At 37.3% G+C, this 24,383-nt stretch overlaps 2 protein-coding genes across 2 annotated transcripts in view; one reads left to right on the top strand and one right to left on the bottom strand.

Annotated features, from left to right (window-relative positions):
* Commd1 (copper metabolism domain containing 1) overlaps nucleotides 1-263 on the bottom strand; it is a 166,397-nt gene extending 166,134 nt beyond the window's left edge. Inside the window, exon 1 of the mRNA XM_026387206.2 lies at nucleotides 87-263. Within this exon, the coding sequence (XP_026242991.1) occupies nucleotides 87-263 (177 nt within the window). The remainder of the gene's footprint in view (nucleotides 1-86) is intronic.
* A 5,661-nt stretch (nucleotides 264-5,924) lies between these two features.
* Nucleotides 5,925-22,590, top strand: Cct4 (chaperonin containing TCP1 subunit 4). Its single transcript, XM_026387224.2, has 14 exons — nucleotides 5,925-6,186; nucleotides 9,635-9,687; nucleotides 10,614-10,703; nucleotides 12,206-12,314; nucleotides 13,162-13,304; nucleotides 14,309-14,430; nucleotides 14,747-14,879; nucleotides 16,724-16,863; nucleotides 19,014-19,110; nucleotides 19,193-19,303; nucleotides 19,411-19,541; nucleotides 20,015-20,249; nucleotides 21,877-21,990; nucleotides 22,374-22,590. The coding sequence occupies exons 1-14, from the start codon at nucleotides 6,060-6,062 to the stop codon at nucleotides 22,386-22,388; spliced, it is 1,620 nt and encodes a 539-aa protein (XP_026243009.1). The 5' UTR covers nucleotides 5,925-6,059; the 3' UTR covers nucleotides 22,389-22,590.
* Nucleotides 22,591-24,383: the final 1,793 nt, after the last annotated feature.

The raw sequence follows: 24,383 nt of genomic DNA, 5'->3' as shown, positions 1-24,383 counted from the left end.
CTTTTCAGACTTGGGGCTTGGGGCGAATCTAAGGGCTGAAAGGAAGGGGCTGGGCTCTGTGGCAGAGGCTTCAGGAAGAGCAATACCTTAAGAATCCCCCTCATCTTCGCCAAAAAGGGACGGAACTCCTCAGCCGACACCTCCGGATACAGCTGGCTCCTCAGCAGCTCCTCCGTGATGCCCCGGTGCCCGTGGAAAGCGTCCTGGGCCAGGCCGCTCAGCAGCCCGCTCAGAGACTTGCAACCCTCAAGCTCGCCCGCCATGGTCTGCAAAAGCCCCGCCCCCCAAACAGCTGAGAGCCGCTCTCTAACGGCGGCCGAGATGAGTCTAAATTGCCCAGGCAAAGGCACGCTGGGAACCTTGAGGCCCTTCTACCAGGGGTCAGTGACCGCAGCTTCCAGCTTTGCTCTGTAAAACCCATCCCCACAGAAGGGCACCCACCGGCGTACGCATTCAATTCCATGTAGGCTTCTTTACTCACGCTGATTTCTTTCAGCACTCCAAAACCTATCCAAAGGATGACTGCTTGATGGAAATCCCTTGTTAACCAGTTTAACTTTTTGACTTGCCAGCCGATTAACTGAATGGAATCTACCACTCAGCTGTAATTGCTGCCTAAACCTCACCTATGGAACATTGTTCAATAAAACTATCTCCTGATGACATAATTGGTTTACTTTCGTTGTTGATTACCTTTAAAAAAATTTTTTTTTTGTAGTTGTGTATGGAGAGAATGCTTTTGTTTATTTATATACGGTGCTAAGGATCGAACCCAGTGCCTCACAAATCTAGGCAAGTGCTCTGCCACCGAGCTACAGCACCAGCCCTTGATTGCCTTTTTATAGACATGCATCTTATGTAGCCAGCTAGACAGTGGCTCTGATCCAGTGTTGCCGTCCATAACAAATATTTTGCCAATGCTTTCTTTGCTATCCTGCAATGCATTGACAATTTAACTTCCTCTTCATAAAATTACAAAAATTCCATTTATTCCTCAGGCGTAAAAAAGATAAAATACTGATACATGCTAACATAAATGAACCTTAAAAACACTAAACAAAGGAATCCAAGCAAGGTGCGATGTCACAACTGTAATCCCAGTGACTCAAGCAAGAGGATCGTGAGTTCAAAGTTAGCTCCAGCAATTTAGCAGGAGGCCTTAAGAAACTCAACAAGACCCTGTCTCAAAATTTAAAAAATAGAAAAGGCTGGGGTGTTTAAGCACCCCTGGTTCAATCCTTCGTATGAAAAAAAAAAAAAAAATCCAGTATCTGGCTAAATGAAAAAAACCCAGATACTGGATAATCCCTTTGTAGTAAATGTCCAAAATTGGCAAATCCATAGAGACAGTAATAGTTGCCAAAGACTGGGGGAGAGAGGAATGAGAAATATTGGGAAATATATGAATTGACTCTCCAAAAATTAATGTAATGGAGCTGGAGTTGTAGCTCAGAGGCAGAGCACTTGCCTAGCTAGCACATGTGAGGCATTAGGTTCGACTCTCAGCACCACATAAAAAATAAATAAATAGGATAAAGTCATGCTGTCCATCTACAACTACAAAAAAAAAGTTTTTTAAATTAATATAACGACCTGGTTATAATTTAGAATTTTAAAAAGGAAATAATTCATATTATATTAATTACAACGTGTGTCTAGAGATAACTACACTAGGTGACTAGAAGACATATAATATGTGCCTGAAATTTTTTTCAAATAAATATGAAACAGTGACTTACAAAAGATGTAAATGTGTCTTAAATGAAAAGTTTTTCTATGTGAAAAATCAAAGACTCCTCTCACAGATAACCCATACTGCATTAATGATTTGATAAGAGTGTACTAGCAGCCAGGCGTGGTAATCCTGTAATCCCAGTGCTCAGCATCTAAGGCAGAAGGATCCTGAGTCCAAAGCCAGCCTCAGCAACTTTTGCAAGGATTTAAGCAACTCGGCAAAACTTTGTCTCCAGATAAAATATTTCTTTAAAAGGACTGGAGATGGGCTGGTTTGTGGATCAGCAGTGGAGCTCTCACCTTGTGTGTATGGGGCCCTGGGTTCGATCCTCAGCACCACATATAAATAAATAAAATAAAGGCATTGTCTCCAACTCCACCTAAAAAATGAATATTTAAAAAGGCATTGGGAGAGGGGGGTGGGCTGGAAACACTAGCTCAGTGTTTAAGCGCCCCTGGGTTCAATGCCCAGTACAAAAAAAAAAGTGTACTAGCAATGACTATAGTTTTTTTTTTTTTAATTACATCTGAAAGATCAAATAAATACTGTTGGCTGGGCTTGCTTTGTAGCTCAGTGGTAGAGTGCTTACCTCTCATGCATGAGGCCCTGGGTTTGATCCTCAGCACCACAAAAAAAGTAAATAAAGATATTGTGACCATCTACAACTAGAAAAAGGAATTAAAAAAAAAAATACTGTTGAGGAGGAGTGTTTTTATCCCAAACTCCAATATTCCCATTGTGTCCTGTCCTGTTCTACTTTGTAGAAATCTTAACACAGATGCCTACTTTGTAGAAATCTTAACAACACAAAGCCTACATCTTCATGTAGAACTACTTGTGATTTCTGCTGATGCAAACTGATAAAGTTGTGCAGTATTGGTGACTCTAAACAGCAATTGCTATTGTTAACAATGATATTCTGAAACAGAGATCGGTAAAGTTTACCAAAAACTAAAGCTTCTCTCACTTAATGTAGTAATTACAAACCTGGAAAACTGGAATGTCCGTATATATTAAAATCAATCTAAAAGTACATTGTTTCTATGTAAAAAGGAGTTCAGTTTAGGCTCAAATCATAACAAACAGTTTTTTTACATGGATGTCCCCCTACATGGCAGGATGTCTCCTCATATCCCTGGCCTCTAGACACAACTATACTAGGTGACTAGAAGATATATAATATAGCCACATGCCTGTGCTACCCCTACTCTTCTATTAATGTAACAATTGAAATGCCCTTTCAAAGCATTGGCAGTCTATTAATAACCACTAATAGAGGGCTGGGTTTGTGGCTCAGTGGTAGAGTGCTTGCCTGGCACATATGAGGCACTCGGTTTGATTTTAGCACCACATAAAAATAAAGATATCTTGTCCATCTACACATAAAAATATTTTTTAAAAAAGAATCACTAGACTGCTTTAATTAAAGTTCATCTGGGTTTTCAAGATAGTAATTTGAAGGCAAGATAGTCTCTTTTTTTTCTTTTATTTTTTAGTTGTAGTTGGACACAATACCTTTATTTTATTTATTTTTATGTGGTGCTGAAGATCAAACCTAGGGCCTTGCATGTGCTAGGCATACACTCTACCACTGAGCCACAACTTTAGCCCAAAGGCAAGATAGTCTTTATATTAAAAAATATCTGATATATTTCTTCCCCTAGAATTAATTTCATTTTTTGCAGTACTGGTGATTGAACTCAGGGGAACTTACCACTGACCTACATCCCTAGGGAAAAAAAAATTTAAATTTTGAGACAGGGTCTCACTAAGTTGCTGAGAGGCTATCCTTGAACTCCCAATCCTCCTGCCTCAGTCTGCAGAGTTGCTGGGATTACAGGTGTGCACCACACCTAGCTTTATAGTTAGTATGTATCTGTCAGTAACAGAATGGTTTTTATTTTCTTCTTTTTGCTTACCTGATTTTTCTAAATGTCTACAATGTACATGAAATACTGTTGTAATGAGAATATTTTAAAAAAAATTTTTTTGTACCAATACCTAGCTCATTCCAATTACCAGAGAGGTCTAGGACAAGATAGGTTATCCATTCAAGAGAGAATCCTCATTTTGGATGGTTGGTCAAGTGTTGTTTTGTAAAACCTATTTTACTAAACATTAAAGAAATTCTATAAAGCCATTGTTTATTGACAACATTCCTACATTCTCCTATATCTGCATGGATCTGTTAGGAGAGTTTTTTGTTATTGTTTTTTGCAGTGCTGGGGATTGAACCTATGGCCTATGGCATGAACCTATTGAACCTATGGCATGCTGGGTGAGCACTCTCCCACTGAGTTACATCCCCAATCATAAGAGTATTTTTTTAAATGTCTATCCTACAATAGCAACAATGTTTTGTTTATATAAAGTATCCTATAAAAGCTTTTAATGTTTGTTGAAATGCTGTTCTAATGGAGAATCCTGTACATAAACACATTAACACAAGCAAAATTTAAGCATTTGTTTATTGTTTAATCCCAGGAACAACAATAAAACCAATGGAAAAAGAGAAAAAAATGCTTATAACTTGAAAGATTTCAGATAATCAAAGCAACTGTCATAACCATGGAGAGTGTCCCAAGAAACCAATAACATCAGCTTTCAAATTTTCCTATCTTCTGAGGCTGACAGGTCTACTTCTTACATTAATGGGACTAGAGTTTAATAAGCCTCTATAGATTATCTAATTCAACCTTCCTATTTTATAGAAGAGGAAAATACGACTCAGAATGACTTGCTCAAGATCTCAATAGTAATAAACATCAGAGCTGGAACTCAAACCCAAACTTTCAGACCCTCAAATTAATGCTATCTCCATTATCACCCACTTGTTTCTATCATATTATGTAAGTTGTTTAAACAAATAATCATAGAATGTTTATGTGCTACATGGAAGTAAATTGTTTCTTTGAAGATAAGTTGATCCCAAAGGCTTATAGATCACAGGGACCTAGGAAGTTCATCTCCGACATCTAACAGCCTGGATGGGTGTACAAACACCTCATGATCACAGGATCACGTCCTTGGAACAATCGTACTTGGACCCATAGTAGGCATCTGTCACTTTATGGGGGCTTAATAACTTGGGAACAAATACTGAATGAAACTCCTACAAAAATCTCCCAATTCAAATATAATGGTAATGAGAACTCAGCAGGTTAGATATGACAGAGTCTTTGCTCTGTATTGGAATACTGCTTCCATCAACTTACTCGTCTATCTTGAACTTCATTACTCCACCAAGTAAAGATAATGACACCTATTTCACAGGATTATTGTCGAGGATTAAATGAGATAAAATATGTAAAACGTTAGCATTTTGCTTAGCAGGTAAGTAAACTCCCTAAGACTCAGTGGCTATGTTATGTAGGAGAAACCAACAGAAGTCGAGTGGGTTGTACTGACAGGCAGTCTTTGACAGGTGGTCACAAATTTTGAAAAGTTCTCTGGCATTTAACCAGAATATACTTAAGCTTCTAACTATCACCCAATAACAACGAGTACGAAACAATTAACCTTAACACTTTGGGGGGGAAAGGGGGTACCGGGGATTGAACTCAGGGGCACTTTACCACTGAGCCATATCCCCAGCTCTATTTTGTATTTTACTTAGAGACAGGGTCTCACTGAGTTGCTTAGCGCCTCGCCAAGTTACTGAGGCTGGCTTTGAAGTCGCGATCCGCCGACCTCCGCCTCCCAAGCCGCTGGGATTACAGGCTGCACCACCGCGCCCGCTTAACCTTAACACCTAAAACAAAGGAAAGCGTTCATCACCCATCGCAAATCGTCTCCTTCAACCCCCTTTCAAACTGAATAAAATGGATAATAATGGATAATAAAATAGGAGTCAGGCATACGGCTGAACAAAGGGAAACTGAACTAACAATTCCGCAGAAGACTGAAGCGCGCATGACCGCTACTATAGGTCCAGCCGCTTAGAGGAGGGGACCTCAGAGTCGAGAAGGGTGGAGTAGGAGATGTGGTGTCCACAACACTCGCCTATAAAAATGGCGCGCTGTCATTGTGGCATCGCGGGAATGCGCCCCACCGCGCCTGCAGCCCCCAGCAACCTGGGAGTCCACTCTCCTAGTGCCGGATCCCGGCGCTCAACCACCTCAACCGGCGCGCGGCGGCCAGCCTCTTACGTCAGGCCGGCGACGCGCCACTAGACAGGCCCCTTCTCCACCTCCGCCCCCTCCCGGCGCCGGCGCCGTTTTCTGGAAGGTTCGTGAAGGCGGTGGGCGCGTACCGTTAGTCCGGCCGACCTGAATCCGCGTCCATCCGTCCTTCCTGAACTTCGGCAGACTCAGCCAGGTTTGCCATGCCAGAGAATATGGCACCCCGAAGCGGGGCGCCCGCTGGGGCTTCTGGCGGCCGAGGAAAAGGCGCCTATCAGGACCGCGACAAGCCGGCCCAGATCCGCTTCAGCAACATTTCCGCGGCCAAAGGTATCACCCTCGTTCCAATCCCAAGCCTGATCCTCGCAGCAGTGTGGGGTCAAGTTCTGCTCTCTCACCCTGAACTTGTGTGGGTATGGCCCACTTCCTGTTATTTCAGGGTGGCCTTTTCCCAGTGGAAGCACTATGAAGGGATTCTTTCTCTGAGTGTGTTTTTTTTTTTTAAGCCAGTAATTTCTGACCCTGCCTAAGGAGTGGTCGGTATCCATTCTGGATTTTAGTCGCCCATTGTTTTCCACCTGGGTTTTGTGTTAATCACGCTGGAACCGAAAGCAGTTCAGTTCAAACTGCTGAAGACTGCCTGCAGCGGCTCTTTGGGATCTGACGCTTAAAAGTTAATCCTTATTTGCTTATTGAGCCCACTGACCGTTGCTTGCACAGTAATTTTGAGCGTTCTTATTCTTACAACAACGCGTTTAAATAAGTTTTCTTCGGCACAATTATTGGGTCTAATTGGGTAATTCTCGCGTTTAAACTAGGGCGGAACACATTGTATTGTATGGTGTAGGGAACTGACCCATCTTTTGGAGAGTGATTATGGAAAGCTACGTCTGTGTCATCTCTGTAGTGGAGAAACACTTTCTTAGCTCTAAAGAATAGTATGGCAAGTAGTGGAGATCAAAAGACCCTAGTTTCATTCTCTATTTATGTGACTTTGTGATTTTTAATCTCTGAACCGAGATTTCCTTACCCATAAAATTGAAGAGGAACATGTTTGCTTTTTTAGAGTTATGAGGATTAATAGAAATCAAGTTGAAATAGTAAAGTGTGGAAGGAAACTTGAGACCAAAGGCTTAGAGATCCCGTCTGGTTGTGCATTGAGTATAGCGAGTAATTTGGTTTGGAGAATAAGATGACAAAGAAGCAATGAGATTGGAAAGGTAGGCTGGAGCCAGATCTTGAAAGATCTAGCGTCCTGGAAAGTGTTTTTTCTCTGGCAGCTACAGATCATTCTTCAGTGGAATGAGGTAATGACTAATTTGTAAAGTTACTGTTAGGATTAAATGAGAATGTGTATATGATATAATATATGTGTGTGCACATAAATAATACAGATTACACATGTAGGTATGTGGTGTGTATATATCATTCACATATGTGAATGATATATGTCACATCTTGAAACTATTTGCTGTCATTAGCCCAAGTGATTGGGAATGTGATGTTGCTAAAATATAGATGCTGAATGGTCAAAGAAAAAAATATTCCTGTTTGGGGCTAATGAGTTGAAGAGGTAAGATTGAGCAGATGCTTAGATTCATTTGGAAGTTCAAGAAATAATACTCCTGGAAATTGAGATTGTTGATTTCATGTATTGTCTATGGAGCCATAATTGAAATTTACGTAGATAAGGGTCAAGATGTTGAAAGAAACAGGGGCCATTGGGATGGTCAAACGATTATAAGTTATCGTTAATTTTCAATAAACAAGATACAAAATGCGAAAAATACTCTAACATTTCAAACATAAGGCACCTAGATTATCTAAGAACATAATTTGTGGATCTTAAGTCAGGAGATCTCATAGAGCAAAGGGACATAACAAGTTTGTCTGAGTCAGACACAATCCTTTTGACAAAATCCAACTGAGAAAAACTTCTACCGGGTTTATTTTTACCTTAATTCTGGGGGCCACCACAAAAAAACATGAGGATACCATTTATTGAGGAAAACAGCACACACATAAAAGTACTAATAGTTTTAGTACTATTCAGCATGAGTCTTGTGCCTGCTTATGCCACATCATTTTTATTAAACTTCCAATACTTTCAGAGATATAAGAAGTCTAGAATACTATGTTTATATGAAAAACAGATAATTTTCCAGAGTATTCACATTGATAGATAACAAAGCATTCTAAGTCCCTTTTGTAAAATTGTGGTATACAGGTCTAGTATATCACCTGAAATTGTAGTATTCACCAAAGTTTTACAAAATTAATAAAATACAGGTTTAAAATTATACAATGTATGTTCTGCTAAATTTTTAAAGATTATTATTGCTAGGTCATAATCCCAGCAACTCAGGAGAATGAAGCAGGAGGGAATCACAAGTTCAAGGCTAGCCTCTGCAACTTAATGAAATCCTGTCTCAACATAAAAAATCTAAAGGGCTTAGGATGTAGTTCAAGGATAGAGCATCCCTGGGTCCAGTCCCCAATACCACCAATAAAATAAGGTGGTGTGTTACTGTTCATGCTGTATGGGTAATCCATTTGCTAATTGTGGAGAATAAAAGGAATAGAGACAATCTGTGTGTGTGAGGTGCAGTGGTATGCAGAAAGAGGGGAAAGAACTACTCATTTGTCCTGGACTTGTCAAAGAAAAGGGGAGAGAATACTATTTCTCAAGTTTAGTTTCTCTCAGAAAAATTGTAAGTGAATTAATAGAAACTTTCTCATTGATAATTAGTAGGAGCATGACTTTGGAATAATAAGTCATATCTAGAGATGTTTCATAATATGCTTTTGTCTTTATTTTGTTGGTGTGTAGTGTTCTATAGCATTTTCAGGAGTTATACCATTGAGGTTTGCTTTGTTAACAGTGTTAGTATTAATTTCTTCTGTTAGCCATGAATATATACCATGTTCATATTGCTGAACAAAACTCAAGTTTGGGGTTTTTGTGTGTTTTTTTGTTTCTGGTTTTTGGTACCTGAGATTGAACCCAGGTGCTTAACCTCTGGGGCACATCCTCAGTCCTTTTTTATTTTATTTAGAGACAGGGTCCCACTGAGTTGCTTAGCGACTCACTGTTCCTGAGAATGGCTTTGAACTCCTGCCATCCTCCTGCCTCAGTTTTCTGAGCCACTGGGATTACAGTTGTACACCATCACGCCCTGCTAAAACTGAAGTTTTTTATTTCAGAGATTATATTCTTGGGAGGGGAGAAAAAGTAAACAAATGAATTAGATAGTAAGTTAGAAAGTCTAGTCTTTTGTTGGCTTGTCCTTTTTAAAGGAACAGGAAATAATACAGTCCCCAATCAGCTTATAACTAGATTGTACCATTTTGATGCTTAAAGGAATCCCTAGAATGTATTCTGCCAGAAGCAGAACATAAATACTATACATAATGACTATAACACAAATGTGAAGCATCATAAACTTAGTAATAAAAAAAGTAATAATTGTTTTCCTATGTTACTATTAGACGTGAATTTTCTTTATACATTTATATATGTAGTTGTAGATGGACACAATACCTTTTTTTAATTTGTTCTTTTTCTTTTTTTTAATCTGGTTCTGGGATCGAACCCAGTGCCTCATAAGTGCTGGACAAGCCCTCAATCACTGAGCCACAACCCCAGCCCAGACATGAATTTTCTCCAGTGTACATAGTAAATTGTTGTATACCATACCCTAATAAGGACAAAAATGATAATTTGAAAGGAGGAACACTGCTTTTTGAAGGGTTAATTTTTTTTCTTCTTCCTTTATAGCGGTTGCTGATGCTATTAGAACAAGCCTTGGACCAAAAGGAATGGATAAAATGGTAAAAAGCTAAATCATTCAATACTTTTAACTAAGCACCATTATTTTTACTACTTAATACAAAGGGTTAAGATGTCCTGTTTAAAAAGTACCTTGTGAGTTCAGAGGAAGGAGAGATTACTTTGAGGTGAACACGACTTAATTCACATTTTGTTGAATGCTTTTTAAACAACGAGAGTCCATACACAAAGTAGTTCTTTGTTTTGTAGTTAAATGAAAAGTATGTCCAGGAGTCAGGACTTGAGTTCAGTGTTCCTGTAGATGATGCCTTGGTAAGGGTCTGTGAGATTTCAACTTGTATGTTGTTGAGTTAATAAATACATTTCAGTAACTTGAATGGTACACACTTAGGTTCAGTGCTAGTTAATAACCCCCCAAAAAAAGAAAACAATATATTATATTCTCTGGATGAAATAAAGATTATTATTTCCTCGGGATTCTAAATTCATATGTCTCCTACCAATGCTTTTGCCCTTTTTAAAGATACTATGAAATAAGCTACTTGTGTTAACCACATTACATGGTGCCATCTTTTTGGAGTTCTGGTAGAAAGGGTGTTTCTCTAATCATTAGTATGAAACCAGAAATCATAGTGGTTTTTTAAAAATTTTTAGTTGTAGATGGACACAGTGCCTCACATGTGCTAGTCAAGTGCTGTACCAGTGAGCTCCAGCTCCTGTAGCGATTCTTTATAGTGTCTTTTTTGTCCTCTCTTGTGTATGTATATTTCTTTACTTTCAAAGTACTCTGAATAAAGCCAATTATTCTTTTGTAAAGTTAGGCTGTTCTTAGATTTTTTTTGCCAATGTAAGGAAAGAATTTGAAATTAAACTCTGTATAGACGTAAATGAATTTCTCTGAAGTATTAAATTTAATAGAACTTTTATGGTGTCACATTGAAATATAACTTTAAAAAAAAACTTCCAGATTCAAGATGGAAAAGGTGATGTGACCATTACAAATGATGGGGCCACCATTTTGAAACAGATGCAAGTATTGCATCCAGCAGCCAGAATGGTAAGTATAATTATAGGTGAAATTTGTGTATTTTAGTATATTGTTTGATATTTGATAAAGTTTAATTTGCTTATTTGGTAAAGAGTTAAATTTGTTTATTTGGTCACATTATAGCATTTAAACATGGTAAATTTTTTTCTTTATGTTAACTAGGTACGATTTTAAGAAAATTATGTATCTCTTCAGAGTGATGCTAGTAAAACATGAGTAACCTTGTCCTTGTCCATAAGAATGTGCTTTACAGTTGAGGAGGAGAAGATAAAAACATAAATTATATCTTTTTTTAGTATAGATTATTAGTATAATGAGCATTAGCTGAAAGATAACAATTTGTTTTTGTAGTGCTAGGGATTAAACCCAGGACTCCACAAAATTCCAGCCAAACAGACAACAGAATAATTTTAATTGTGTATAAAATAAATTTGTCAAAATTTACATTGACATTTATTTAAAATACTGATTTAACAAAGGGTCAAAATTGTGATTCACATGTCAAGTGAGAAGTCATATTGGTTGGGGGGTAAAAAAAAGGCCATATCTATTAAAATGTTGTGATAGGCATAGTTTGTCTGCCTGTAGTCCAGGCACTCATGCTGAACCCGAAAAATTCCTTGAGTCTAGTCGTGGCAACATAGTGAGATACTCATCTCAAAACAAAAGACCCTTTAATTTTATAAAGATGACTTTTAAAAATAATCAGATTGTGCTCATATGAGGTAGGTTCTGGTAAGCTTGGTAAAGGACTTTAAACTGATATTTCATCCTTATCTGGAATGCCTCATTTCATAACTTGCAAGACTATGTGGTACCTATGATACAATTTTCATACTTTTTGGTGCTGGAATACTTTACTGTTGATGTGTATCCCCTCAGCTTCTCAAGTTGCTGTGATTATGTATGCCACTCTGTCTGGCAATATCAATGCTTTGGGTTTTTTTGTTTGTTTTCACTTTGTTTTTTGAGACAAGGTCTCACTAAGTTGCAGAGGCTGGATTTGAACTTGAGATCCTCCTGCCATAGACCCCCCCCCCCGAAATGCTAGAATTACAGGCATGCACCACTGTGCCCAGCCATTGATGCTTTTTGACAACGTGTGTGTGTGTGTGTGTGTGTGTGTGTGTGTGTGTGTGTGAGAGAGAGAGAGAGAGAGAGAGAGATATGCTGGGGATTGAACCTAGGGCCTTGTGCATGCAAGGCAAGCACTCTACCAACTGAGCTATATCCCCAGCCCGATGACAACTTTTCAGAGAATTTTTTGAGAACTTCTCTTTACACCACAATCTGGATCAGAAATCATAATATGGCCTTGTATAAAATTTTATAAGAATGTCTTGTACTACAAATGTACAGCTTTCATTTTAAAATGAAATCCAAGTCAGACAACAAATTAGAAGGTAAGAATTATGTTGAATCTTTAATTTCAGTTTGTGATTGATGTGAGAATTTGATGTTATTGGGTTCTCATTTTTTACTGAGTCATTTGCCATGTTCTGTTCACTTAGCTTGTGGAGCTGTCTAAAGCTCAAGATATAGAAGCAGGAGATGGCACCACATCAGTGGTCATCATTGCTGGCTCTCTCTTAGATTCCTGTACCAAGCTTCTTCAGAAAGGTAGGTAGGAGGTAATTTATTACTGAATAAAAAAGCAGAAAAGTTTTTTAAAATTTAGAGGAAGCCAAGTTATCTTAAGTAAAATAATACTGATTAGAAATAGTTACTGTTTTTACCAGGAAATTTTAGATTTAGCTGTTTTGCTTCTGGTTTTTGCCACATTTCTTTTTTCCATATAGTACTCAGTAGAGTTTTACTTTTCAGAAATGAAGAGGTGGTATTATTTTTATTAATCTTAGATTGTGAGATAAGATATGATTTGGGAGGGAAAATGAGGGTTCTTTGGTAAATAGTGCTTAATCATAGTAGTGATTTTCCTGTTACTCTTATTTATTATGTAGACATGTGATGTTTTGAAAAATATAAAACTTGGTCTCAACCTTCAGTATCTACATGAATTTGTTTCAGATTAAGTAAAAGTAAATTATTAGCCAAGGTTAGCAGTTAAATTTATATAAATCTTGATGTTTCTAACAGAAGCATAAATTAGTTTGTATTAAGAATATTTGTGGAGGCTGGGACTGTAGCTTAGTGGCAGAGCGAATGCTTGCCTAGCATGCAGGAGGCACTGGGTTTGATCCTCAGCACCCACATAAAAATAAATGAATAAAATAAAGGCATTCTGTCGATCTTAAAAAAAAATTTTTTTTTTTAAATATTTGTGGACTGGGGATAAATATAGCTCAGAGCTGTAGCACTTGCCTGACATGTGAGGCCCTGGGTTCATTCCCCAGCACCACAAGAAAGAAAAAGTATTTGTGAGTGATATTTTAATGAGTAGAAAAATTTTAAGTCATGACGTAGATTATCTGTTACAATTAAGTAACTAGACTTTCATAAATGTCAGGAATTCATCCAACCATCATTTCCGAGTCATTCCAGAAAGCTTTGGAAAAGGGTATTGAAGTTTTGACTGACATGTCTCGACCTGTGGAACTGAGTGACAGAGAAACTTTGTTGAATAGTGCAACCACTTCATTAAATTCAAAGGTGAGACAAGCCCGAGGGAATGGTTAAGTCTTGAGAGACTAGGTAACTAAATTGTAAAACTGAATTGGATTAAATTATGAATTTAAAGTATCGATAGGGCTAACAAAAGAGAGTAATATGTATTAAGTCCATTTTTGGTTTTTAGTTATAGCTTTAAAGCAGGGGATGAACTTTTACATTTTGGGGAACATTTATAATATAAAAATTTCGGTATTAAATCCACATATTCATTTTCTTTAAATGTTAAGTGGAAAGCTAGATAGTATTAGTGACATTAAATGATGTTGAATACTCCCCAGAACTAATATGGCATAATGGTTACAAGCACTAGTTATAGAATCTACACCGTTCATGTTCATTGCTGGCTTCACAACTAAGTTGTGTGACTTTGGGCATATGACTTGGCCTCTGTTTTAGTCCAGTTGTTAGTTCAGTGGCAGAGTGCTTGCCTAGCATACACAGGGCCCTGAGTTCAGTCTTTGGCCCTGGAAAAAAGAAGAGAGTGAGTGAATGAGGTTAATAATATGTGAAGTGAGGGCTGGGGATATAGCTCAGTTGGTAGAGTGCTTGCCTTGCATGCACAAGTATCTGGATTAGATCCCTAACACCAAAAACAAAACAAATAATATATAATGTGCTATAGCCACTTTCTGTATATAATGAGTGACCAATAAATGTTAACCATTAGCTGTTTTGCCAGCCCCTCAATATTACACGCATAACTTGATCACATGTTTATTTTAGGTAGGAAACCTCCATATAAAATTAGTAGGATGCTCTTTTGGGTATCCTATAAAACTTTTGGTAATCGGGACAGTCCCAGATACTATATTAATTTTAAAAAAAAGAAAAGAAAAACAAATGGGTATTTTTAGTCTGTGCCCCTGGCTGAACAAGGCAATTTTATATACAGTGTCCAATCATGTGGTTTTCTTTCCCCATCCCACCCAAAAAAGGAGATAAGAATTCAATCTGTTTTTTTTTTTCTTTTTCAATAATTTTAGGTTGTCTCTCAGTATTCAAGTCTGCTTTCTCCAATGAGTGTAAATGCAGTGATGAAAGTGATTGATCCAGCCACGGCTACTAGTGTAGACCTAAGAGATATTAAAATAGTTAAGAAGCTTGGGTAAGCATCTCTATAAGTCTCTTATAACTTTCATATTGTCAAAAATAAATCTAGTTAAATGAAAAATACCTAGATGAAAGTCACAAAGCTTGCTTTCTTTCTTGTTTTGTTTTCTTGAGAACATATGTTCATATAGGAATCTCAAACTGTTATTTATATTCCCTTATTATGGTAAGACAATAGAAGATCAGAGTATTCTGGGAATGGGATACTAATGTGAGGCTGATGATTGGATTGATGATTTTTAATCTATTCAAGACTGGTTAAACTTTCAGATTTTCACCACTTCTATTTTATTTTATTTTTTTCCTTTTAGTGGAACAATTGATGACTGTGAATTGGTGGAAGGACTAGTTCTCACCCAAAAAGTGGCAAATTCGGGCATAAACAGAGTCGAAAAAGCCAAAATTGGGCTTATTCAATTTTGCTTATCTGCTCCCAAAACTGATGTAAGTAGATTCCAAATGAAACTGGTTTCCTTTTTATTATTTGACTTTTTAGTAACTGAGGTGTTTATTCATTAAAATAAAGATAGAAAATGCTACTGGATGTAGTGATACATGTTGTAATCCCAGCTGCTCAGGATGCTAAAGCAGAAGAGTTGTATTTGAGACCAGCCTAGGCAACTTGGTGAGCTCGGGTCTCAAAAATTAGAAAAGACTGGGCACAGTGGTGTATGCCTGTAATCCCGGTGGCTTGGATTGAGAGTTCAAAGCCAGCCTCAACAACTGAACAAGGCTTTGTCTCTAAATATTTAAATGGGCTGGGGATGTGGCTCAGTGGTTAAGTGCCTCTGGGTTTAATACCCCCACCCCCACCCCACCCTGTACCAAAATAAATTTTTAGGAAGGGCTGAGGATATAGCTCACTGGTCTCAATCATTCCTCATCACCTTTGGGGGGGGGGGGATGTTGATACTAGTGATTAAAAAAAAATCTTGGCTTGGGTAGCTCAGTGGTAAAGTATTGCATATCTTATGCAAGGCTCTGGTTTGATTCTTAACACCAACAAAACAAACCTATAAATCTCAAATGGATCCATAAACTGAGACAAAAATAGTGTTGTTATCACTGGTGACAAGACTGTAGCCTTAATTGAATAATCATTGAAATTCTGTGATATACTTCACATTAGAACATAAATTATGATTGGAAATATGTATCAAATAAAAGGATAAGTTACAATGTTTGTGGAATTTTCAGATTCTTTCTAGCTTTTTCAGAACAGGAACTTCACCTGTGCAGTTGCTACCAATGTTTCTTATATAAATGGAACCTTAAATCAGTTTGCTTTTATACATTATGAAGAAATTGCTTTTTACTTAAGATAGTCCAGTATCTATTAGTATGAGTGCCATTCTCTCAAAGAGGTGGTTAACATCTCAAGATTTGCTCTCGTAATTCCTTATGTTACCATACCGGTTTCCTATTTTGTATTTTGTCTCTTTAAAGTTTCACCCTTACAAAAATTAATGTAGTTTAATGTGGTAACATAAAGGGATTTGTCCTTGCTACTTCTCGGCATATCATTACTTATTCATTAATGGTAGTGCACATTGAACCCAGGGGCACTTAAAACACTGAGCCATATCCCCAGTCCTTTATTACTGATTTTGAGACAACAGGGTCTCGCTGAGTTGCTTAGGGCTTCACTAAGTTGCTAAAGCTGGCTTTGAACTTGTGATCCTCCTGCCTAAGCCTCCCAAGTGGCTCAGATTATAGATGTGCACTGCTGTGCCCTGCACACTTTTTTGAAAAGCCATAGAGTAAAAAAGATGCAACTGAAGCTGTTTATAGGTGAGTATGTGTGTGTGGAAAGAGAGAGAATATTTATGTGAAAAAGATTGCCATTCCTTACATGATTATCAAAAATGTTTGGGTTTTTTTGTTGTTTTATTTATTTATTTTTTTGGTATTAGGGATTGAACCCAGGAGTACTTTGCCACTGAGCTATATATTCTGTTTTTTATTTTGAGACAGGATTTCACTAAGTTGCTTAGGGCCTTACTGTATTATTGAGGCTGCCTCAAACTTATAATTTTCCTACCAGACCTCTGGAGTTTAAAGGATTACAAGTAGGCGCTGAGCTTTAAAATTTTTTTATAAGACAATAGTGGATATAGTTGAGTAAAAGACTGAAGTGTGTGTATATGTGTATTTTTCCAGACTTTTCTATGTGTGTCTATTGTTTTGTATGATTTTTTCATTGACTTTATATATAATTTTACTTAAAATTCTTCTGACTTGAAATCTTTTAACTGTACATACTATTAATAAGTTCTTTTTTTAAACAGATGGATAATCAAATAGTAGTTTCCGACTATGCCCAGATGGACCGAGTACTGCGAGAAGAGAGAGCCTATATTTTAAATTTAGTGAAGCAAATTAAAAAAACAGGATGTAATGTCCTTCTGATACAGAAGTCTATCCTAAGGTGGGACTGTGTTTTGTTCATCTCTTAATTATTATTGATTTTGGATAACTACTAGCTGATTCCCAGAGTATCTCACAGGCCAGGCAAATGTTTTACCATTGAACCAGCCCTAACTAGCATTTCTTTACTTTTTCCCCCCTTATTTTTTTTTTTTTTTTTTACTAGTGCATTATAACTACACAAAATACTGTGATTTCCCCACTAGAGTTTTTTGTTTGTTTGTTTTTGGTTTTGTATTTTTAAGAAATGGTGAGCTGAGTAAGTCACAAGAAACATAGAGTGAATCTATATTTTAGAGCATTATTATATTTTTATTAATAATAAAAAGTGGTGGGCTGGGGTTGTAACTCAATGGTTGAGTGCTTGCCTTGCATGCATGAGACCACTGGGTTCGATCCTTAGCACCACATAAAAATAAATAAGTGAAATAAAGGTATTGTGTCTAACTACAATTAAAAAAATAAATATTTAAAAAATATTAATAAGTGGTTTCTTGAGCTGGAGTTGTAGCTCAATGGTAGAGTGCTTGCCCAGCATGTGTGAGGCACTGAGTTTGATTCTTAGCATCACATATAAATGAAGGTCCATCGAGAACTGAAAAAAAAAGAAAGAAATTTACTCAATTCTGTAATTTTTTTTAAAAGGTGTTTTCTTTTCCATTTAGTATAATATGGGGTATATAATCTTACTAGACCATGGTTTTGTTTGGTATTGGGGATTGACCCCGGGGATACTTTACCACTGAGCTACTACATACCCAGTGCTATCTATTTTATCTATTTGTATATTTATTTATTCAAACTGGTTGTTTTTTTTTTTTTTTTTTTGAGACAGGGTCTAAGTCAGTTACTTAGGATGTTACTAAGTTTCTCAGGCTGGCTTTAAACTTTCGATCCTCAAGTTGCTAAAATTACAGGTGTGTACCACCAAGGTCTTTAATAGCAAGTAAATGAAATCCCTTGTTTTTTAAAAGCTAAGTTGCATGCAGTTGGGCTCACCTGTAATCCCAGCTACTCAGAAGGTTGAGGCAAGAGGATTAAAAGTTCAAGGCCAGGGCTGGGGTTGTAGCTCAGTGGTAGAGCACTTGCCTATCAAGTATGAGGCACTGGGTTCAATCCTCAGCACCACATAAAAGTAAATAAATTAAAGGCATCATGTCCATCTACACCAAAAAAAGAAAGATTAAAAAAAAAAGTCCAGGGCCAGCCTGAGCAATTTAACAATATTGTTTAAAAAATAAATAAATATCAAAAATTAAATTTTTTAAATTTTATTTTCCTGGAAATGTTTAGATAGTAAATAGATCAAAGGAATTCTCCAAAGTGTGACTGATCCCTTTTTTTCCTCCTTTGATATTTTCTTTCTGACAGGTAGGCACATTCCTGTTTTCCTCCATTGGTTTGTTATACCAGAAAGTACTATGGATATTTTTGTAGAGTCCTTGATGGGCAATTGGAAGACAGTTCCAAGTTATATAATAGTTAGTGACCTTGAATAAATTGCACCTAAAACTCAATCTGCAAGTTCAACAGAGATAATTGAAACAGATAGTAATATCTACCTTTTCAGTGTCATAGGGTTGTTAAAAGGATCCTTCCAGATAATTTGTGGGAAAGTGTAAATTTCTAGAGTCTGAATCACATTTCTAAATTCATGAAGTATCATTAAACTTTGAATTACAAAAATGCACTTATTAACAAAAATGATCTAATTCTCTCGTGGTTTATGGTATTGGGAGAAAGTCCATTTTAAAAAGTTTCACAGTTATAATAATTTTCAGTAGAATTGGAAATTGATTTTAGAATTTTAAACTTAATGTAAAAATTGGCCATTTGAACAACATAAAATAATTTTAAAGCTTAAAAGCTATTGAGCCAGGCATGATGGTGTACACCTGTAATCCTAGCGGCTCCAGAGGCTGAGGCAGCAGGATCTCGAGTTCAGAGCCCACAAAAGTGAGACTCTAAGCAACTCAGTGAGACCCTGTCTCTAAATAAAATACAAAATAGGAATGGGGATGTGGCAGTAGTTGAGTGCCCCTGAGTTTCAATCCCAAGTAACCCTCCCCACAACCCCTCCAAAAAAAAAAGCTCTTGAATAGCAAAATGTATTTTAATTAGTATTAACTAAATACTAATTTTGTATTTTAGAGATGCTCTTAGTGATCTTGCGTTACATTTTCTGAATAAGATGAAGATTATGGTGATTAAGGATATTGAAAGAGAAGACATTGAATTCATTTGTAAGGTAAAATATTAACATCTGTTTATGTAGAGTGTTCATTGATCAAATAAATGTGATAATTTGAGGATTTGATTCTTTGATTTAGACAATTGGAACCAAACCAGTTGCTCATATTGACCAATTCACTGCTGACATGCTGGGTTCTGCTGAATTAGCTGAAGAGATCAATTTAAATGGGTCTGGCAAACTGCTCAAGGTAACTAGTGTTTATTATGATAATTAGCTTTCGTTCACCTGGGTTGGCTTTAGGTTTTATTTTTCATCTTTGCCTCAGATACCTATTCTGAAAGTTGTTTACTAAAGATTACAGGCTGTGCAAGCCCTGGAAAAACTGTTACAATTGTGGTTCGTGGTTCTAATAAACTGGTGATTGAAGAAGCTGAGCGCTCCATTCATGATGCCCTGTGTGTTGTTCGCTGCTTAGTGAAGAAGAGGTAATGTAAATGTTAACATTAACTAAGTAATAGTTTGAACATTAAAACTTCTATATTTGGGGCTGGAGTTGTGGCTCAGTGGTAGAGCGATTGTCTAGTGTGTGTGTGAGACACTGGGTTCAATCCTCAGCAACCACATAAAAATAGAGAAACAACATTTTGCTGGGCACAGTGGCACACACCTGTAATCCCAGTTATTCAGCTCAAAGATTGAGACACAGCAGGAGGATCACCCAGTTCAAGGATAGCTTCGGCAACTTGGACTGTGTCTCAAAAAAAAGAGAGTTGGGGATATGAGTCTGTAGTAAAGTACCCCTGGGTTCACTTCCCAGTAATCTATATGTTCCCCCCGCAAAAAAACAAACAAACAAAAAAAAACTATATTTGGGCTTTTTTTTAAAGTATAAATCATAAATTATTAAAAATAGCTTTCTGTTGGATTAAAATAAGCTAAACATATTTTGTATTTTCAGGGCGCTTATTGCAGGAGGTGGTGCTCCAGAAATAGAGTTGGCCCTACGATTGACTGAATATTCACGAACACTGAGTGGCATGGAATCCTATTGTGTTCGTGCTTTCGCAGATGCTATGGAAGTCATTCCATCTACACTAGCTGAAAATGCTGGCCTGAATCCCATTTCTACAGTAACAGAACTAAGAAATCGGCATGCCCAAGGAGAAAAAACTACAGGCATTAATGTTCGAAAGGTAATAGCAAAAGTCCTTTTAATTATTGCAGAACATGTTAATATAAAAACATTGAAAATCTTATGATTGTAATGGAAGGCTTTGTAGTGAAAAGTAGTATTTTTTTTTTTTTAATTTAAAGATGAGATCTACTACCAGTTAATGATGCCTTTGAGAATGAAAATGATGCCTTAATTGGGAAATATTATTTGTTTATTAACTCTGCCACTTATTGATTTTTTTTTTTTTTTTTAGCAAGATATTTAGTCCATGCTTCAATTTCCTCAGTTGGTAAAATAGAGATAATAATGTCAGATATGTTGTGAAGACTAAATGTATTACTAATTCTACATAAATACTAACCATTTCTCCTGTGCTTGAGCATCAGCTGGTTTAGTAATGTAAACACATGAAACAGCAATAATATTCCCCTTTTTAATTAATGCTTAAGTAAGGCAATATGTGATGGGGGGGAACTAGTAATCCAAGACGTTATTTTTTGAATAGTACAGAACTCCACAGGACAGTATGACCTGGTTATGAAAAACTTCTATGATTATACAACTTTGGTTAGGGGATGAGGAAATTTCAGAGAGGGACGTACTGGTATACAGGGGAGAGGCCAATGTTGGTGATATAGTAAATACTAAAGTTGGAAAGATAAAAAGCTAGAATGAGAATACCCTAGAGTATTGAGACAGGCATTTTTCTTCCAGTGGTTTAGAACCAGTAAAATTTTGTAAGCAGGAGGGTAGGCCAATGCAAAGTTTTGGGACTCTTTTGGGGGTGTTCTTTTTTTTTTTTTTTTTTTTTTTTGAGGCTGAGATAAAAGGGATTAGAGTGGTGGGGTAGGATTGTAGTTCAGTGATAGAGCTCTTACCTGGCATGTGTGAGACAGAGGGTTTGATCCTTAGCACCACATAAAAATAAATAAATAAAGATCTTGTATCCATCTACAACTAAAAAAATTTTTTTTTAAGTATTAGGATGGTGTAGTAGAGACTTTAAGATAGGAAATAGGAGATGTAAAGGAATAGTAGACCAACTTGGCCTGATTCAGAATTAAGACTCACCATTGATTTAAGCATTGAAGGTTGGTTATAGGTGGATACAATATCTATTTTATTTTTATGTGGTGCTGAGGATCGAACCCAGTGCCTCACGCGTGCTAGGTGAACGCTCTACCTCTGAGCTACGACCAAGATCTCAGAATTTTTTAACTACTATAATAATCTACCTAATTTTGTTGGGATATTTTTTTAAGGAAACCATATCTAGAAGTTGTTCTGGAGTTGGCTGGGTGCAGTGGCACAGGCCTGTAATCTCAGTGGCTTTGGGGTCTGAGGAAGGAGGATTGTAAATTCCAGGCCAGCCTCAGCAACGTCATGAGACCTTAAACAATTTTGTGAAACCCCATTTCAGAATGCAAAGGGCTAGGGATGTAGCGCAGTGGTAAAGTGCCTCTGGGTTAAATCCCCGGGATTAAAAAATGATGTAGAAAAGAGCTTATAGAATATCTTACCTTAGCCTTACCTAGAACCAAGAGAAAGATAGATTTGAAAAGGTCTTAGCATACTGGTGACAAGTTGGTTGGTTGCTAATGTATAGAATTACAAACACTTTAAAATCAACTTCTGGTGATTTGCAGGGTGGTATTTCTAACATTTTGGAAGAAATGGTTGTACAGCCCCTGTTGGTTTCAGTCAGTGCTCTGACTCTAGCAACTGAAACTGTCCGGAGCATTCTGAAAATTGATGACGTGGTGAGTATATATATGTTGTAAATTGCTCTACAAGTTTAGTTTTAATGATAAATGCTTGCTAATTATGAAAGTTATAAGCTTATAGTGTTTTTCACCTGTACAAATGAGGACCTGGTGCATTTGTACACTCATGATCCTAGTAACTCTGGAGGCTGAGGAGGATGGCCAGTTCAAGGATAGCCTGGGTACCGCAAGTTCAAGGACAGCCCAGTATCAAAATAAAAAACAAAATGGACTGGAGATACATGTGGCGCAATGTTAAAAGTGTCCCTGGATTCAATATCAAGTACCAAGGGCGGGGGGGTTGAATAATTGAAATAATTGAAACATCTTTCAATTTTAAGATATCATAAGTTTTGAAACCTAAATTTTTTTCTTTTCAGGTGAACACTCGATAATCTGGATAACATTGGCTGGCTGGCACCATTTTGGCCACCAATTACTGTGATTAAAGTGGAAGATGATGGCCTTGGTGTTCCTTGTTTTCTGGAAGATTGTTCCTCTGACTTCCTGGGCTTTGTGTTCTAGTTTGTATTTGCCTGAAATTGTATTGAAACACTTTAATGAAGAAAATTAAATATTTGGTTTCAAACAGGTTAATTCCCTCCCAATGTTGTATCAAGTCTGTTAATTCTGAAAAACATCTTCCGCCCCCCCTCAACCTGCCAAAAAAGTTTGCTTTTACACTGATTTTTTTTTTTAGCTGTAGGTGAACACAGTATCTTTATTTTATTTATTTTTATGTAGTGCTGAAGATGCCAGGCAAGCACATGCCAGGCAAGCACTCTGTCACTTAGCCACAATCCCAGCCCATACATTTACTTTCTTAGGGCTTAATCCTGGGTACATCCCTCAATCCATATTCTACTTAGATCTATTCATTGATGTAATTTTTTAAAAAGTATTTAGAAGGAAAAAAAATGTCCAGTGTACTTAACACTGATAAATGCCCATTGGTATAAAAAACACATGAAAATCTCCCTTTACAATCTCTTACCTTTCTCTAAGAATAACCACCGATCATTCTGGGATTCCTTCTATAAATAAAAGTATATGCAGAAATGGGGGTGTACCTCAGAGTGGTAGCCTAGTATGCACAAGGCCAGTGTTCAATCCCCAGTACCACACACAAAAACACGTATGTAGGATCAAAAGGATTTTTTTAATTAGGTTGTCTTGTTCCAGTTTTAAACATTGATTGCCACTGTCTCATCCAAGCATCATTGTCTCATCATGAACAGTGTAAGATCCAACTAGTCTTTCCCCATGTTTTAGCCACTTTCTGCCCGTTCCCCACACATTTTAGCTAGTATACTTTTTGTTGGAGTACCTTGATCACAAACAGGGCTGGGGCAGTGCATGAGCATTGTTTACACAGATGGTAGTTCTGGCAGAAATACTGTGTGGAGGGATGACAAATCCAATCTAGTGTCTGTCCCTGTAAGGACAAAACTGCTCTTTCTGTGAGGGAAGTAGTCCAGGATAATCAACATGCCACCTGGTAGCTGGAGTGAGCAGCTATGAACTAATTATGTGTAATCCTTTTTGATACATTTGTATACACATGGTCTCAAATGGAAGGGGATAGAAGATTTGAATAGCACAATTAGACTAATATTCATTTATTAGAGGATTCAATCAACTTTCTCTGATCATTTAATGCAAGTAGACATAATGAAAAATAAAGCCAGGTGTTGTGGCCCACGCCTGTAATTCCAGCAACTTGGAGGCTGAGGCAAGAGGATCAAAAGTTCAGCTTCAGCAGTTCAGCAGACCCTGTCTCAAAATAGAAAATAAAAAGGGATACGGATGGGTTGGGATTGTAGCTCAGTGGTAGAGCACTTGCCTACCATGTGTGAAGTGCTGGGTTCGATCCTCAGCACCATATAAAAAATAAAGGTACTGTGTCCATCTATAACTGAAAAAGGGCTAGGAATGTGGCTTAGTGGCTACGTGCCCCTAGGTTCAATCCTCCGGACTGAAAAAACAAAAAGTAACTGGAGGAGGGAAGGTAAAGGGGAAGTGCTATGTGCCTATATGAATATATCACAATACCACTGTTTTGTAATTACAATGCACCAATTAAAAAAATTCTTGTAGATCCGCTCATTTCTGTTCTAAATAAATAGTTTGAGGTTATGTTATGTCTGCAAATTTTAAAAATTGCTGATAAACTACTCTTCCATCACACAAACCATGTCCTCCACACTCATTCCCATTATTTTACTATTTTATTTTAATCTCCCGTTATACAGTGATTCAGTATGTGGACCTGTCTTGCTGGTTTTGAGTTGGGCTTACATCAAATCCCAACAGGGACACAGGCAGCCACAGAACTAGCTGCATATCCTGTCACTTTGGCGACCTCTCTGGCTTCAGCGCTTCCACCTCTG

Source organism: Urocitellus parryii, chromosome 12 (genome assembly GCF_045843805.1).
Source record: "Urocitellus parryii isolate mUroPar1 chromosome 12, mUroPar1.hap1, whole genome shotgun sequence".
Classification (NCBI taxonomy): Eukaryota; Metazoa; Chordata; class Mammalia; order Rodentia; family Sciuridae; genus Urocitellus; species Urocitellus parryii.
This window is presented reverse-complemented; position numbering and strand designations above follow the sequence as displayed.